The sequence below is a fragment of the Canis lupus genome, chromosome 3, assembly GCF_011100685.1.
Source record: "Canis lupus familiaris isolate Mischka breed German Shepherd chromosome 3, alternate assembly UU_Cfam_GSD_1.0, whole genome shotgun sequence".
Taxonomy (NCBI): domain Eukaryota; kingdom Metazoa; phylum Chordata; class Mammalia; order Carnivora; family Canidae; genus Canis; species Canis lupus.
In genome coordinates this window covers 25,726,095-25,740,288 of record NC_049224.1, presented here as the reverse complement: position 1 = coordinate 25,740,288, position 14,194 = coordinate 25,726,095, and the positions used below count along the sequence as shown (strand labels likewise).

General features: G+C 42.9%; 1 protein-coding gene and 1 long non-coding RNA gene across 6 annotated transcripts in view; one reads left to right on the top strand and one right to left on the bottom strand.

Moving 5' to 3' along the window:
- Positions 1–8,440, bottom strand: part of SSBP2 (single stranded DNA binding protein 2) — a 284,275-nt gene extending 275,835 nt beyond the window's left edge. For all 4 annotated transcript variants that reach the window (XM_038532429.1, XM_038532430.1, XM_038532432.1 and 1 more), the window contains exon 1: positions 8,291–8,440. In XM_038532429.1, coding sequence (XP_038388357.1) covers positions 8,291–8,352 — 62 coding nt within the window. In that variant the 5' untranslated portion in view covers positions 8,353–8,440. The remainder of the gene's footprint in view (positions 1–8,290) is intronic.
- Positions 8,441–10,407: 1,967 nt separating this feature from the next.
- The window catches only part of LOC111095157, an 83,443-nt gene continuing 79,656 nt past the window's right edge, over positions 10,408–14,194 (top strand). The window contains exon 1 of one of the 2 annotated variants that reach the window (XR_005356797.1): positions 10,408–10,426. This is a non-coding gene — a long non-coding RNA (uncharacterized LOC111095157). Of the gene's footprint in view, positions 10,431–14,194 lie in introns of both variants that reach the window. The other variant, XR_005356798.1, reaches the window with a different exon arrangement.

Sequence of the window (14,194 nt, the reverse complement as noted above, 5' to 3'; positions counted from 1 at the left end):
GTATGAGGAAGTGATACTGGGAATATAATATGTTGATGAGAGAGAAACCACGAGGAATGGCACAGAATCGGAGCTTGAACCCTGATATTCCTGAGTGACTGAATCAACTCTGAAACTATCTCTTCCAGACATCCTGCTGTGTGAGATTTATTTTTAAGCACTGATCAAACCATTTTCTATCTCCTGTCTTAATATCTGCCACCAAAAGCATGATAAACTCTTAAGCCTCTGTTTCTTCTGTAACATTAACAAAAGATGGCACCTAAGGTCTAGTGAATTCTTGAAGGGATTAAATGGGAGCAATGCAAGTAATGGATCAAACACAAACAAAATACTCAAATGACAATTAATAGTAAAGAATAACTTTCTTTTTTTTTTTTTTTTTTTTTTTTAAGAATAACTTTCTATGACAAAACTCCACAAACTCTTTATGAAGTATTTAGGATTTTCTTATTTTACAGAAAATATTTATTTTAATTCTATTTAAATAAAATCATTTTCAATTGAACAATTCATTTACCTAGCTTTCTTCTATCGATAAAGTAGCTTTGGTTCTTTCTCAGGTTTGAATAGGTAAATAAAAGGAGAATCAAGCCAAAAATCAGATCACTAAAGAAAAAGAACCATATAGGGGTTCTGGGTGGCTCTGTCGGTTAAGTATCTGCCTTTAGCCCTGGTCAGGATCCTGAGATCAAGCCCTGCAACAGGATCCCTGCTCAGTGTGGAGTCTGCTTCTCTCTCTCTGTCCCTCTCCCTGCCCATGATCCCTCTCCTTCCCTTTCTCTCTCTCTCAAATAAATACAATCTTAAAAAGAAAGAAATAAAGAAAAAGAACCATATTAGTTTCAGGCAAGAGTCTGTTCTTAACATCAACTTCTCTTAACTTACATGGACAGAGCCACATATAAATTTTCATCTACTATTCTTACCTTCACAAGTATTTCATCAGCATTTTAATATGGTTTAGATTATACTAATTAATAATTAAACTATATTAGTTATTAAAGATATATCATATTTACAATTACAAAAAAATCTTTAAAAATAGGAAAGAAAATAAAGGGTTATACTTCAATCTCTACAATTTTTTCTGTGAACTATTTGTATGATATGCCACAAAGCAAAATTAATACAGAAGATCAAAAATAGAATATAGCCAGGTCAGTGGTTCTAGCTTACTCCTAAGCTGAACTGGGATTTGAAATGTTAACGATGGCTCATTACTACTGGAAAGATGTTTCGGGTCCTACGTGAAATAGAATCATCAAAATTCTTTTTTTTTTTTTAAAGATTTATTTATGTATTTATTTATCATAGACAGAGAGAGAGAGAGAGAGAGAGAGAGAGAGGCAGAGACACAGGAGGAGGGAGAAGCAGGCTCCATGCTGGGAGCCAGGATCGCGCCCTAGGCCAAAGGCAGGCGCCAAACCGCTGAGCCACCCAGGGATCCCCGAATCATCAAAATTCTTAAAGTAAAATGTCAAGGTAGTTTCATCATTACTAAAAAGTGACAGCAACTTAAGTTACTCTTTTAAAAATGAACAAGAAGTGAGTATTAGTTCTTTCATTGCATTGAACTGTCCAGGTGCTTCTGAGTCCAAATACATTTTTAGTTCTGTCAATATTACAGTAACATTATTAGCTCCACTTTCCAAAAATCTTTCACTATTAACCTACTCTGACAAAAATTACCAGTTACCCATTATGACCAAACAAATTTATTTGGGCAGCCTGTAGGGCTATTAAAAGTCACCTGGAAAAACTCTGTTATTCCCTAGGTGGACCATTTTTCCACCTGTTTTTCAATGTCCTCACAGAGTGAATAAGTTATACAGTTTGGGGAAGAATAGTAGAACAGCCTCTACTATTTCTCTAATATTACTGAAAACAAGCAGGACATAAATTTTGGTGAACAGTTCTTTGGATCGTTTATGGTAGAATATATGGGGTTTTGGTATAATTGTTAAGTAACTTGCACAGTCCTGGTTATATTAAGCTATATACATACACTGATATGTAGATGTTAAATAGGCAAAATATATACAAAATCAGATAAGCAAAGTTTAAAATCTAAATATAAGTACTTATTTTTTATTCCAAACTCTCTTCAGATATTAACAAATACATCTTATTCTATTGCTCCAATGTTATTTTAAGACCTTCCCTAGGGAAACAATACGTTGTTAATAAGATTAATATTTTAGCACATTTACAGAGGCTCACATATTACATACAAACCAACAATATGTCTCCGGTATGCAAACGTTTCATGTCATTCCCATACCAATGCCAAAGCAAATGTACACACAATAGAGAATATATCTACATACTCCAAAATAAAATGTAATTATCTTCAACACATATTTTTAAGTTATGCAGTCCAAGAAGTATTATCATGTCTTCTAAGTCCAGTGCATTAATTCTCAATCCTATACCCCAACATTAATGTAACAGCTGTAATCTCTCTAGAAGAAGATTCTAAATTCAAAATTATTTTTTCCCAAATTTTACTTTTAACTGTTAGGTTGAAATGTTAATAAACTGCAACCTGGGTATTTCAACCCCTGCCCACAGTGTACATTTTAATTTTAAAATAATTCTATTGGGACACCTGGGTGGTTCAGTGGTCGATGTCTCCCTTCAGGTCAGGGCATGATCCTGGAGTCCTGGGATCGAGTCCTGCATGGGGCTCCCTACTCAGTGGGGTGCCTGCTTCTCCCTCTGCCTATGTCTCTGCCTCTCTCTCTGTATCTCTCATGAATAAATAAATAAAATCTTAAAAAATAATAATAATTCTATTTTCTAGTAATAACTGAAAATGTGACATACATTTGGTCCTCTACTACAGAGAGACTAAAATCTAATGATATTTTTTTTTTCTAATGACATTTTCATCCTGATTTGGTTTTATGTAGCAAACTACCTCTAAAGCCTGGAAATAAACCTTTCCTTTTTTCTTTCACAGCACTGAAAAAATACATTACAGTATTAATACCATTTCTAAGAGCTAAAAATAAATCACTGGTTAAACAACACTAAAATTTTACTCTCAATATCTTACATATTTTTTTCTCTAGACTTGTTCCTTCAAAAAAGTTGGATTTTAGATTCTTCTACAATAATGGAAAAGAGACAAATCAATAGAAAAACTCTCATAGCTAAGATGACATTTTAGATACATGTTATTTCGTATTTTGAAGGAAACATCCTGGGGATAGGGAAGGGTAGAGTCAATTTAATACAGAAAATTTCATTCCCAAAAAAGCACTCCTTCACTAGTTTTAGAAATCTTGATTTAACGGTTAACTGCCCAATCAATCAAGTTTCTTTTTTCTTTTTAAAAGATTTTATTTATTTATTCATGAGAGACACAGAGAGAGAGGCAGAGACATAAGCAGAGGGAGAAGCAGGCACCCCATGGGGAGCACGATGAAGGACTGGATCCCAATCCCCAGACTCTGGATCATGACCTGAGCCAAAGGCAGACTCTCAACCAGAGCCACCCAGGCGTCCCCCAATCAATCAAGTTTCTAAAGAGATTTGCATTACTTAATTTGTCTTAACTTTACTTCCTTCACAAAGGAAGGAAGAAAAAAATTTTATAATTTCTTTAGGTGAGTGACAATAATAAAAACAGGGAATAAGGTGATGCTGGCAGATACCAATCCCTACAATCGCTCTATTATATGGAGTAGTATTTAAATGTTCATTAGACTTACCCATTTAAAAATGAGCATATGGTATCTGTTTCTTGGTATACTCAAGTAAAAGATTCATAACTGAAAAACCAAAGTTACTTTTCAGAGCCCCAGGTAAGATGCATACTTTGATTTCTCGAGTTTCTCACAAGTTTACTTAATATGATGTCACTGTTTGGTATGTGTATCTTATGTCTAACTTTACTTTATAGAAGATTCCTATTTCTGTGCTATTACATAATTTTAAAAGATGCCGTTAGTTTAATACGAGCAGTATCACCACTCATCTATTTACAGGTGCCGGTTATTCTTTCTGTGGCAATGTGGGACACTGAATGGATTAAACTCAAGCAACGTTTCATACAGTAATCGTTCACAGCTACAATGTCTAATTTCAAAACTTAAGTGGTCAAACAAAATTCCAGAAGAAAAAATCTGAAGAAACAAGCATTCTTCATTATTTTAGGCTTCTAACTTTCACTCCTAACAGGTCCACGCATTGCCCACACCACACACAGATCTGCAATCTGTCAAACTGAAAGGTGTAAGCATCAAGGTGCACCACGAGTTGAGAATTCCTATGTGATCAAATCTTTAAAGTCTGTTATATCTGATTATGTAATACTGCTCCCTAAACCTGTAGCATCCTACCCTAGATCTGGAAAGCAACCTGGTATACTGAAAAAATATATCTTTCAGCTTTAACTACAAGTTCTAAAGGTAGAGAAGTCATTTTTGGAAATCTAGCTAGCAAGGTGTCCCTGGGTAAGTTACTTAACTAGTCTGAGTTTTAGTTTTCTTATTTCTTTAATGGAGGAAAAAATTACTATGTTGCAGAATTATTGGGAGAATTATAGAAAATATACATAAAATGCTGAACACAGCAACTGACATATAGAATGAGAAACAAATAATATTTGTTGCCATTGGCTGTTTTTGAAATACAACTAAGCTAGATAATGTGGGACTCAAACTTCCAAAGTCCCACAGAGATTTTGGGGGAAAAAAAATTTTGGAGATTTGGGGGGAAAAAAAATCCACACTGAAAAGAAATTCCTTTGAGTCTAACATCTTCATTTATTTATTTGGTGCTTTCAATATTTGAAGGCATTATCCTTAATGTCAGGGACACTTAAGAGAGGAAATGAAAAGTATCATCCCTTGCCCTCAAAAAACTTACATTTTAGAGGAAGCTAGACATTAAACAAGCAATTACATAGTTACTTAATTATAATTGTGATCAGTGTTACAAAGAAAACCCGCTAAAGGGGGGAAATGACCTAACAGAATCAGAATTTAAATTTCTATGTAAACATCCCACCTCCCACCGAGGGGTTTCAATCACTCCTTCTATAATTAAAACTAATCTAACTCTTTGTAGAGACTTGATTCCTCTGGTCTTTAACACAACAAAACAGGGGTGCCCGGGTGGCTCAGTCAGTTAAGTGTTCAACTCTTCATTTCAGCTCAGGTCGTGATCTCAGGGTCATCAGACGGAGCCCAAGCATTGGGCTCTGGGCTGGGCGTGAAGCCTGTTTAAGATTGTCTTTCCCCCCTCTCCCTCTGCCCCTCCTCCCCACCCCTCTCTCTTAAAAAGAAAAAAAAAATTAAAACAACAAAATAAGCAATTAACCTTTGGCCGTTTTTATATTCAGAACTGTGTATTGAAACTATAGCTACTGGATAAAACCTACAAATTAATTTCAAGTATTCTTCACAGTAAATTCTTAGTGAAACACAAAGCAGAAACATAATAACATAGGTAAGCACTTGTCAGCTCTCAGCCATGAACTCATTAGAAAACACATTTCCTGATAGATTATAAACCAGTATTTTCATACGCATGCCATTATTCATAACTCAATTTTTTCAGAATGTTTTTATTAAAATAAAATATTTACATCTTTAATACTGAAAAACAAGTTATTTCTGTGATTTTTAAGATCAGAAAAATTCTAACCTTCTTACTAAAGGAGAATTCTTTGCTCAAGTACCTTTTAAAATGTGCCACCTTAAATTTTCTTCTTCTTTTTTTAAAATCTGGTAACATCTACTTTAAAGATAACTTCAAAATTCCTATCTTCGGAAGTTAGCACACTGTTGTAGAATAGTGCCATTAAAGTCCCAAGTGAACAATAAAGGAGAACACTGAGTGATCAGATCAACTCTCCCATCAAAATGAAACTAAGTTTATTCTATAAAATGGAATCTACCTCAGTGTTTGTCTTAGATTCAAACAACATTCACTCAGAAACTGATGTAACAACAATTAACCCAGAACGACTGTCAATTCCCCAAAAGTGGCCTCTTCATCTATATTTAGTTCATAAGGCAAACTAGTCCAGGATTCCCGCTGCCAATTATAATGAATGGAAGAAATATATTTAAATCAAATAGCACCATCTAGCAGAACCCTCACCACTTTGCTTTCAAGAGGAGATATCACTTGGTGTTCGGTTTGGTAGACTGGACAGCATAAGTGGCAGTTATTTGTTTTCAGGACAGGATCACAGAATTAGGCTAGAAAGGACCACAGACCCAACACATTCTCATCACATTATCATCTTCATTATCATTAAAAAAAAAAAAAAAAAAAAAAAAACTTTTTTTTCTTACAAAGTTACCAGGATACAGACTAGATCCAACCATTCCTGGGAAGTGTAACCAAAATCCAAACAAAATTACTCTGATTCTCAAATTGCAGCAACCGCCTCCAAATGCCTGAATACATTTCAATCCCTTCACTCTTAGCGATAGGAAATCCCAATACTCTGTAATCATCAAAACATCTTGTTTTTCATCTTATCAGGTGGGTTATGCAGCCAAATGATTAATGCACATAAACTGAGCTGTTATTTCAAAACTTCAGTTCTAGTAACTGCTATTTCTTCATCAGGCTGTCTTGCTTGTCTTTTGTATATTTCACAGCCCATCAACTAGTTCCCTAAGCGTAGCTCCTCGGAAAATACCTCTGGAAAAAACCAAACCAAACCAAACTAGCATCTCTCCGTTACATTTTTTGTTTGTTTGTTTGTTTTGCTACAGCAAGGCCTGCCACCCCTAAATCTTATGGGAATTGTGTGTTGCTGCCAACACGAAGACTAGGAAATGTTCCCATCCCTAGGGCACAAGAAACTTTTCAGACTACCAAGTGCCTAGAAGCAGGAGGGAAACGCGCCTGTCGGAGTGTGAGGTTTTTATTTACGCAGCTATTTCCATGCGCAAGGTAAGCAAAGTAGCTCCCGAGAGATGCTCTCACTTTCCCGCAGCGCGAACCCCTCGCGGAGGCGGGGCGGGGCGCGGGCGCGGGGCCTCAGCCTCGGGCGGGGGCGGGGGCGGGGGCGAGGGCGAGGGCGAGGGCGGGGACGGGGGCGGCGGGAACCCCGACCCGCGGCGCGCAGAGCCGGGCTCTTCCTCGGGGGGCACCGCCGCGGTTCGCTCTCGTTTTTAGTAACAACCCAATCCCCGTTACAAGTACGTGAGCACAGCAGCAAGCGGCCGCGCTTCGCAGCGCGCCGCGACCGCGGCAGCATCCCGGCCGGGAGGGCTCCGTCCCCGCCCGCCTCCCGGGGCCCCAGCCGAGCCCACACCTGTGTCTGCCCCCCGCCCCCGGCGCCCCCCCCCCCGCGGCCCCAGCCAGCCCTGCCCCCGCCCGCCGCCGCAGCGCCCGGACCCCCACGCCGCCGCCCCGCGGGGGCCCCCCGCCGTCCCCGCGGCCCCCGGCGTCTGCGAGGCACCAAGTCTCCAAAAAAAGTTCTCGGGCCGCGGCGGAGAGTGGGGCGTGCCGGCCGGGGGCAGGAGCTGCGGCCCGCCCCGGCGCCTCCCGCCGCCTGCCCGCACGCTCGGCCTCCCCGGGAACCCGACCCGTCCCGGGCCCCCAAACTTCAGCGGCGCCGCCGGCGCCCACCAGCCCGCCCCGCGGGGCACCGGGCACCGCGGCCGCCCGCAGCCCCTCCGCGCGCCGACAGCCCGACGCCCGCACGCGCGTCTCCGCGCCCCGCGGGGCCCCGCTCGGCCGCTCCGCGCCCCGCTTCCGCCCGCCGCGCGCCCGGCACCGCCGCCCTCGCCTCGCCTCGCCTCGCCTCGCCTCGCCTCGCCTCGCCTCGCCTCGCCTCGCCCGCGATCCCGACCGCGAAGCCCGGCGCCGCGCCGCTCCCGCCGCCCGCCGCGCCCGCCCTCCGGACGCCCCCGCCCCCGCCGCGAGCCCCGCTCCGCGCAGCTGCGCCCTCCCGCCCTCCCCGCCGCCCTGGGCAGCGCGCCGGGTCCCCGCAGCCCCGGACCCCGGCTCTAAAGTTACTTTGCGCGGAGGCGAGCCCGCGGGTTATTCCCCCGTCACCCAAACAAGTTTCCCTCCGCCGCAGCAGCGCCGCCCCCGCCCGCCCGCCCGCAGCCCCCCGCGGGCACCTCCCGGGAGGCAGCCGCTCCCCGCCCCGCGCGCCCCCAGCCTCGCGCACCCCTCCCCCTGCCGGCGCACCCCCGGCTCTCCCCGGGCCGAGAGCGTCTGGGTCTGCGTGTCTCCGAGAGTGTGCGAGTGCGTGCGTGTGTGTGCGCGCGTGTGCGGGCGGAGGTGGGTGAGAAGCGGAGACACTTACTTCTCCCGGGCCTGGCTGTCGGACGGGACGGCGCTGCTGTTACTCTTGCCTTTGCCGTACATGCTTGTGCCGAGAGCAGCTCCCACTGTCACGCACCTGTCAACCCATCACAGCCTCCCCGGGAACAGCCCCGTCCCCATGGCGACCCACGCAGCCACCCCCACCATTGGCCGCCCCACGCCGGAGCTCCGCCCCCTTCGCCCGGGCAACGCGCGAGACTGACAGCCCTCCCCTCCCTCCGGCCCGCCGGGCGCGCGGCGGCGGCTCCAGCCTGAGCGGCAGGCTCCTCCCTCCCTCCCTCCCGGGCGCCCTCCCTCCTTCCCGCTCCCTTCTCCTCCCTCCTCCCGCTCCCTTTCCCCCCTCCCCCTCCGAACCCCGGCGCAAGGGGGGAATTAGAAACTGCTCTAGAAGGATTTTAAACAACTGGCTGTTCCCTCCGCCGCCGCGCCTCCCCCCGCGCCGCCCGCGCTCGGCTCCTCACTGGAGAGAAGGCGCCGGGAGGAGGGGAAAGTGCGGCCTGGAGTCGCCGGGAGGAGCCGGCGGAGCTGGAGCCGCGGCGGCCCCAGACTTCGGGGCGCCCGGCGGCTGGGCGGGCAGACCTGCGGCCCCAGCCTTCGGGGGAGCCCCCGCCCGCCCCCGGCCCCGCGCCCCTGCTGCCTGCGACCCGCGCCCCTACCCTGGGGTGACCTCTGCCGCCCGCAGCCCTGCTCCCTGGGGTGTCGCCCCCCCCCGCCCCCGCCCTGCTCCCAGGGGCCCGGCTGGCGAGGGACGGTCGCGCGGGTCCCTCGACCTCGTGCGGGAGCCTCCCGGGCGCCTCGCCTTTCCTCCCGGGGAGGGCCTGGGCCCCGGCGCCGCGGGGGTGGCGTCGCCTCGCCCCGGGGGCCGCGCCCTGCCTCCCCGGGGAACACCCGGCCTCGGGCCTGCCTCGCCTCCCCCGGGGTGCGCCTCCTCCCCGGACGGCGGGCCCCGCAGCCCCGACCCCCGGCGCCCGCGCAGCAGCTCCCCGGCCGGGCCGGGCCGGGCCGGGCGCCGCAGGACAGGGCTCCAGGCATCCCCACCTGCTCTGCTTTTCCAGCCTTGCTCGGGCGATGCCCACTTTTGCCAACCTTCGAAGTAGAAAGGGCCACTAAAGGCCTTTAAAGACACCCCTGCCCTCGTCCATCGGAGTAGGCCCCAGCCCTCCTCCAAGGTGGGCAAAGTTGTGCCACAGCAGACAGGCTTGCCTAGGAATATTTCAGGATCAAAGCCCCTAATCCCATTTCAATAGATGTGCAGAAAGTTTTCGAGAGACACAATCTGGCTCCCGATAGAACTCCATCCTTTATCTTGTGGAGATCCTTGGATGCAAAATCAGACAGAGTGCAAATGGGGTTAGAAAGAAGACATGGGCATCAAATAGGGAATGACAGAGGAAGAGGGGTTGCAGGTGGGGGTCAGACTGAGGAGACATCAGGAACAGATGAATAGACATGGAACGGCTATGGGAGGGAGGGAAAACAGGATGTAGATTGGGAGAGCTACCTTTCTATTTCTCACATAGAGGTTTACGCTTTTAGTAGTAGCACCCTAAAAATGCACATGGAGCTATAGGGATAAATGGAATGGAAAGAAATGGGTTTATATGGCCAGCCACAGCAAATGACAGGAATGAAACAACAACAGAAGGTTAAGGAAGGGCAGTTAGTAAGAAAGAGACTGAGAAAAGGGGTTGGTAACCAAACATAAATCAAAACCTGGGGGAAAATGAAAAAGGGACTGCTATTCTAGTGTTAGAGAATTTTTTTAGTTGGAAAAAGTAAAAAGATAGGAAAGAATAAAAGATGTAAGATTAAATGAAGAAAACAATATATAGCAAAAGAAGATGGCAAAAACAATAGAGGACTGACATTATGGTAGAAAGACTCAAGCAAAATAAAAGTGTCCTTATTAAAAGGACAAAAATCCATCCCATGGAAGTGAGGATGAAGAAAATGAAAAAAAAAAAAATCACATAGGCTTAAGCTGATTAGTTTCCATGAGAAGTCATTTGTCATTTCTATTTCAAAATCCCTCTTTCAGTTTACAGTGAACTGAACCACAGTGATTTGGTGGTGGAGACATGGCATTCATGGACTCAGAAAGAAGTAGTGATGCTGAGTGAGTAAGTCTTTTGATGAACTTCTGCTCAAAATGTTCAGATAGGGATAAGGCTACCACTGTTTATAGACTCTACCTTCAGAGTTACCATATGTCATTTGTTGTTCAGTTATCAATCTCCATTGGCTTTAACCCAGAAAATTATCAGCATCTCAAGGATCATGACCCATAGAATACTCCCTAAAAGTGACGCTTACAGAATGTTGTCAAGGACAGAGCTATGGCAGCTGCTAATCCATGCTCCTGCCCACACTTGGACTAAGGTAAGTTTTCCATTAAAGGCCAAGAGTAGGCTTTGTACTGTTATCTAAATAACAAATTAGTTCTCATCCTTGCACTGGTATTGAGGTTCTCTATTGTTCTTAGTCATGGCACATTAGAATTACCCTAGAAGGATTTATTTTTAGTTGGCTTTTGTTTAAAATACAAGATCTGGGACCCCCCACCCCAAACCAACTCACTAAGAAATTTTGTGGATGGACCCAGGCATCTGTTATTTTTTGTAAGCTCCAGGCGATTCTTTTGTGTAACTAGGGCTGCTTAACTCTGCTCTTCAGTATCTACTTATAGACAGACAATGGGCACCATCAGATCTCAGAACAAGATTCTTAGGTTGTGGTTTACATAGCAGATGACCCTCCCCATGTAAGGCATTAAGGCATCTTTACAGTGGACTTTACTTTCTATCCAGTGAGCCAATAAATTTGTTAATAGGATAAAAAAGTACGACCACATGTGTTCTTATAGTACAGGACCACAAGTAGCTATGGTTTAATGTACTGTTTCCTAAGGAGAAAGGAAAACAAAGAGAAAACGAGAGAGGCTATTTCCTGTCTACTGCTGCAATTTATTCATTTGATTAGTTTTTACTCAGATTTATTACATGGAAGAGTCCTTTGAGTAATGGCATATTTTCTGGTATTTAAAAAATAAATAATAGATCTGCCCAGTAGGGTATGGAATTCAGAACAATTTGGTCTTAGTGTCTAGAAAGAATAAAATGCTGAAAGATCTTAGTTCTGAACTTGCCAAGTTAATGTCACTTAACTTCACAAGACTGTTATTATCCAACAAATATACCAAGTGAAAACATGACTATTCTATACATGGTAACCTTAAAGCTTCAGTGGTAGTCAAATCAATTATCACTAAAACATCTCAGCAGCTATCTGAACCATCTCTGTTTTATTTTCCTCCTAATGTTTACACATGTAAGTAAAATGCTTCTTTGCCCTTGTTCAAATTATTTTGAGTACAAAGAGTGTTCTTTGCATCAGCAACTGTATCTCATGGGGCCAATATTGTAATTAATGAGATTTGAAACACATATTCACAGCCAAATTTGAGATCCCAGATACAGAATTGAAGATCCATTGTTTTGTTTGTTTTCATTTTTTAAGAAAGGGGAAGATAGGAGATTTAAATCTTCTTGTAAAGAACCATAATATATTTTTTAGAAGTTACAGTTTTGTTTTTTAACCTCACACATAAGGCTGATTAATTTTGGGGGGCTGGATTTAGGGTAGGGGAATACTGGCTAGCTGAGCCACCAAAATGAAACATTTGCATTTGAGGTTGATTTTTTCTTTTTACCTTATTCATTCAGATACAGAACACCACAGTTAATCATTAGGTCTTTCTTCTCCTACCCTTGTTTTGTTTGTGTACATATGTACAATCTTCTCTTTTTGGAACCTGCATCTTATTCTTAGAAGAAGTCTTTATCAATTTAAAACAGGCAGTGTGTTATACCACCCTGCTAAAGCTCTAGATTGACTATACATTTCTTTGGTCTTAATTTTTTCTGTAAAACGTTAAGTTTAATAACGTCCTTATTCTTATAGTGCATGGAACTTCAGAGAAGATTTTCCTTTGCTATATAGAACAAAGAAACTACCTCTTTATGTGTAAATGGAAACTAATGATGATTTAATTATTTGCATCACATAGAATACTTAGCATGTTAACGTTAAAAAGAAAAATGTTTAGGGGCACCTAGCTGGCTCAGTCAGTAGAGCATGAGACTCTCGATCCCCAGGTTGTGAGTTCTAGCCCCACATTGGGTGTAGAGATTCTTTGAAAATAAAATCTTTAAAAAAAGAGAGAGAGAGAGAGAGAGAGAGAAAACATTTAAAGTAGAAAATATTTATTTAGAAAAATTAAAATAAACTATTTAAACATTAAAATTCATAAAAGTAATTTTTTTGTTTTGGGGTAATTTTTCCAAAGGACAAAATTTTTCTATTACTTGTTTGTTTCATAAACTAATTAGTTTATAAAAAAAATGTTACATTCATACCACTTTTCATTTCAAATCATTTAACAGATACCCATCTATTAATACTTAATATATCCCTATTAATTGGATTTTCCTAACCAGCTTTTTAAATTGGGTAAACTGAGTCATAGAACGATTTATTAGCATGATTTGATCCATAAAGAAAACAGAAATAGTTCCAGGATGAGAACTCTGTGTTCCTGGCTGACAGTCCTGTTCTCAGACCACGAAGCCGCACCTCTTTCTCTCAAAAGTGACTCTTCCACAGAGGAATGTGAGCAAGCTCTGAGATGTTTGTCACTCAAACTACCATATGAAACTTCACTCCCAGGCAGAAGAGACTAGCATGCTTAGGTTCACAAACTGCTTACATGCCATGTACCAAAATAATTCAATGAACAGAGTCATTACAACAGTAACACTATGCGATGTGGTCTCTTATACCAGAATAATAAATGAAATGGGGCCTCAAATTAACAGTATTTGACACTGTTATTGGTTTAACATCAGTTAGTCTGAAGCAATGACTGTTTTCTTAACCTATTGCCCTAGATTTTTAAAATCCTAACTTAGCTATTCATAAACATTTACCAATGGGTTAGGAGAGACAGTGTACAGAACTACTGGTTCTAAACAGTTCCATCTCTCTAGAGTGCCTAGTCTTTTTTAGCACCATCAAGATTTGAAATTCAGTAACTTGGAAAAAATAGAATAATCCTGTTACAAAAAATTGTACATAAGCTGAAGATGATGAAAAGTGAAAAAAGTAGGGCTACCATGTATTGCAATTTCACACACTTTAGCACATTTTGCAAAACAAATTCCAAGTGTTGCAGTATTCACTGGCTGGATTTTTGTCATTAAATGTTGAAAGTTATGTAATAGGAAGTGTGCCAAAGAGTGTTCTTCATTCAAAAGTATTACTATATTTTTTTAGTGCATTCCTAAATCTTCACAATGGTTTTTCACCTACTAAGGTTATGCCAATATGATGTCTTTGCACTCTTGGATTTGACAAAAGACTCAGTCTCAAGAAAGAGGCTTGCAACATTCATGCAGTGTCATTTCCTTCTGTTGAAAATAGAAACATGGGGGTGGGGGGGGACTACTACATTTGTTTTTCATAATTTTCCAAAATAATTGGGTCCTCTCAATGAAGTATGGCAAAAAAAAAAGGAAGGATGACAAATTATTGCCACTATTACATTTTGTTTATCTTGAAATAGTTTTGAGTAATAAGGAGTTAGGATACATTTTTAACTTCTTTAGCTGTTTTAAAAACATAATTTAAGACAAGTGCTGACTATGGCCTTTGCCAGTATTAAGGTATATGGTAGATATAGTCTTAACTAAGGTCATGTATACTTGCCAAAGATATAGAACATACTTCAAATATTTTATTTGGGAATACCCAAAAAGTCTTTGAAACCAATGGCTCCATCCTATATATTGCAATACCTAAAGGTTTATAAGTATTCTGTGTGGTAGTT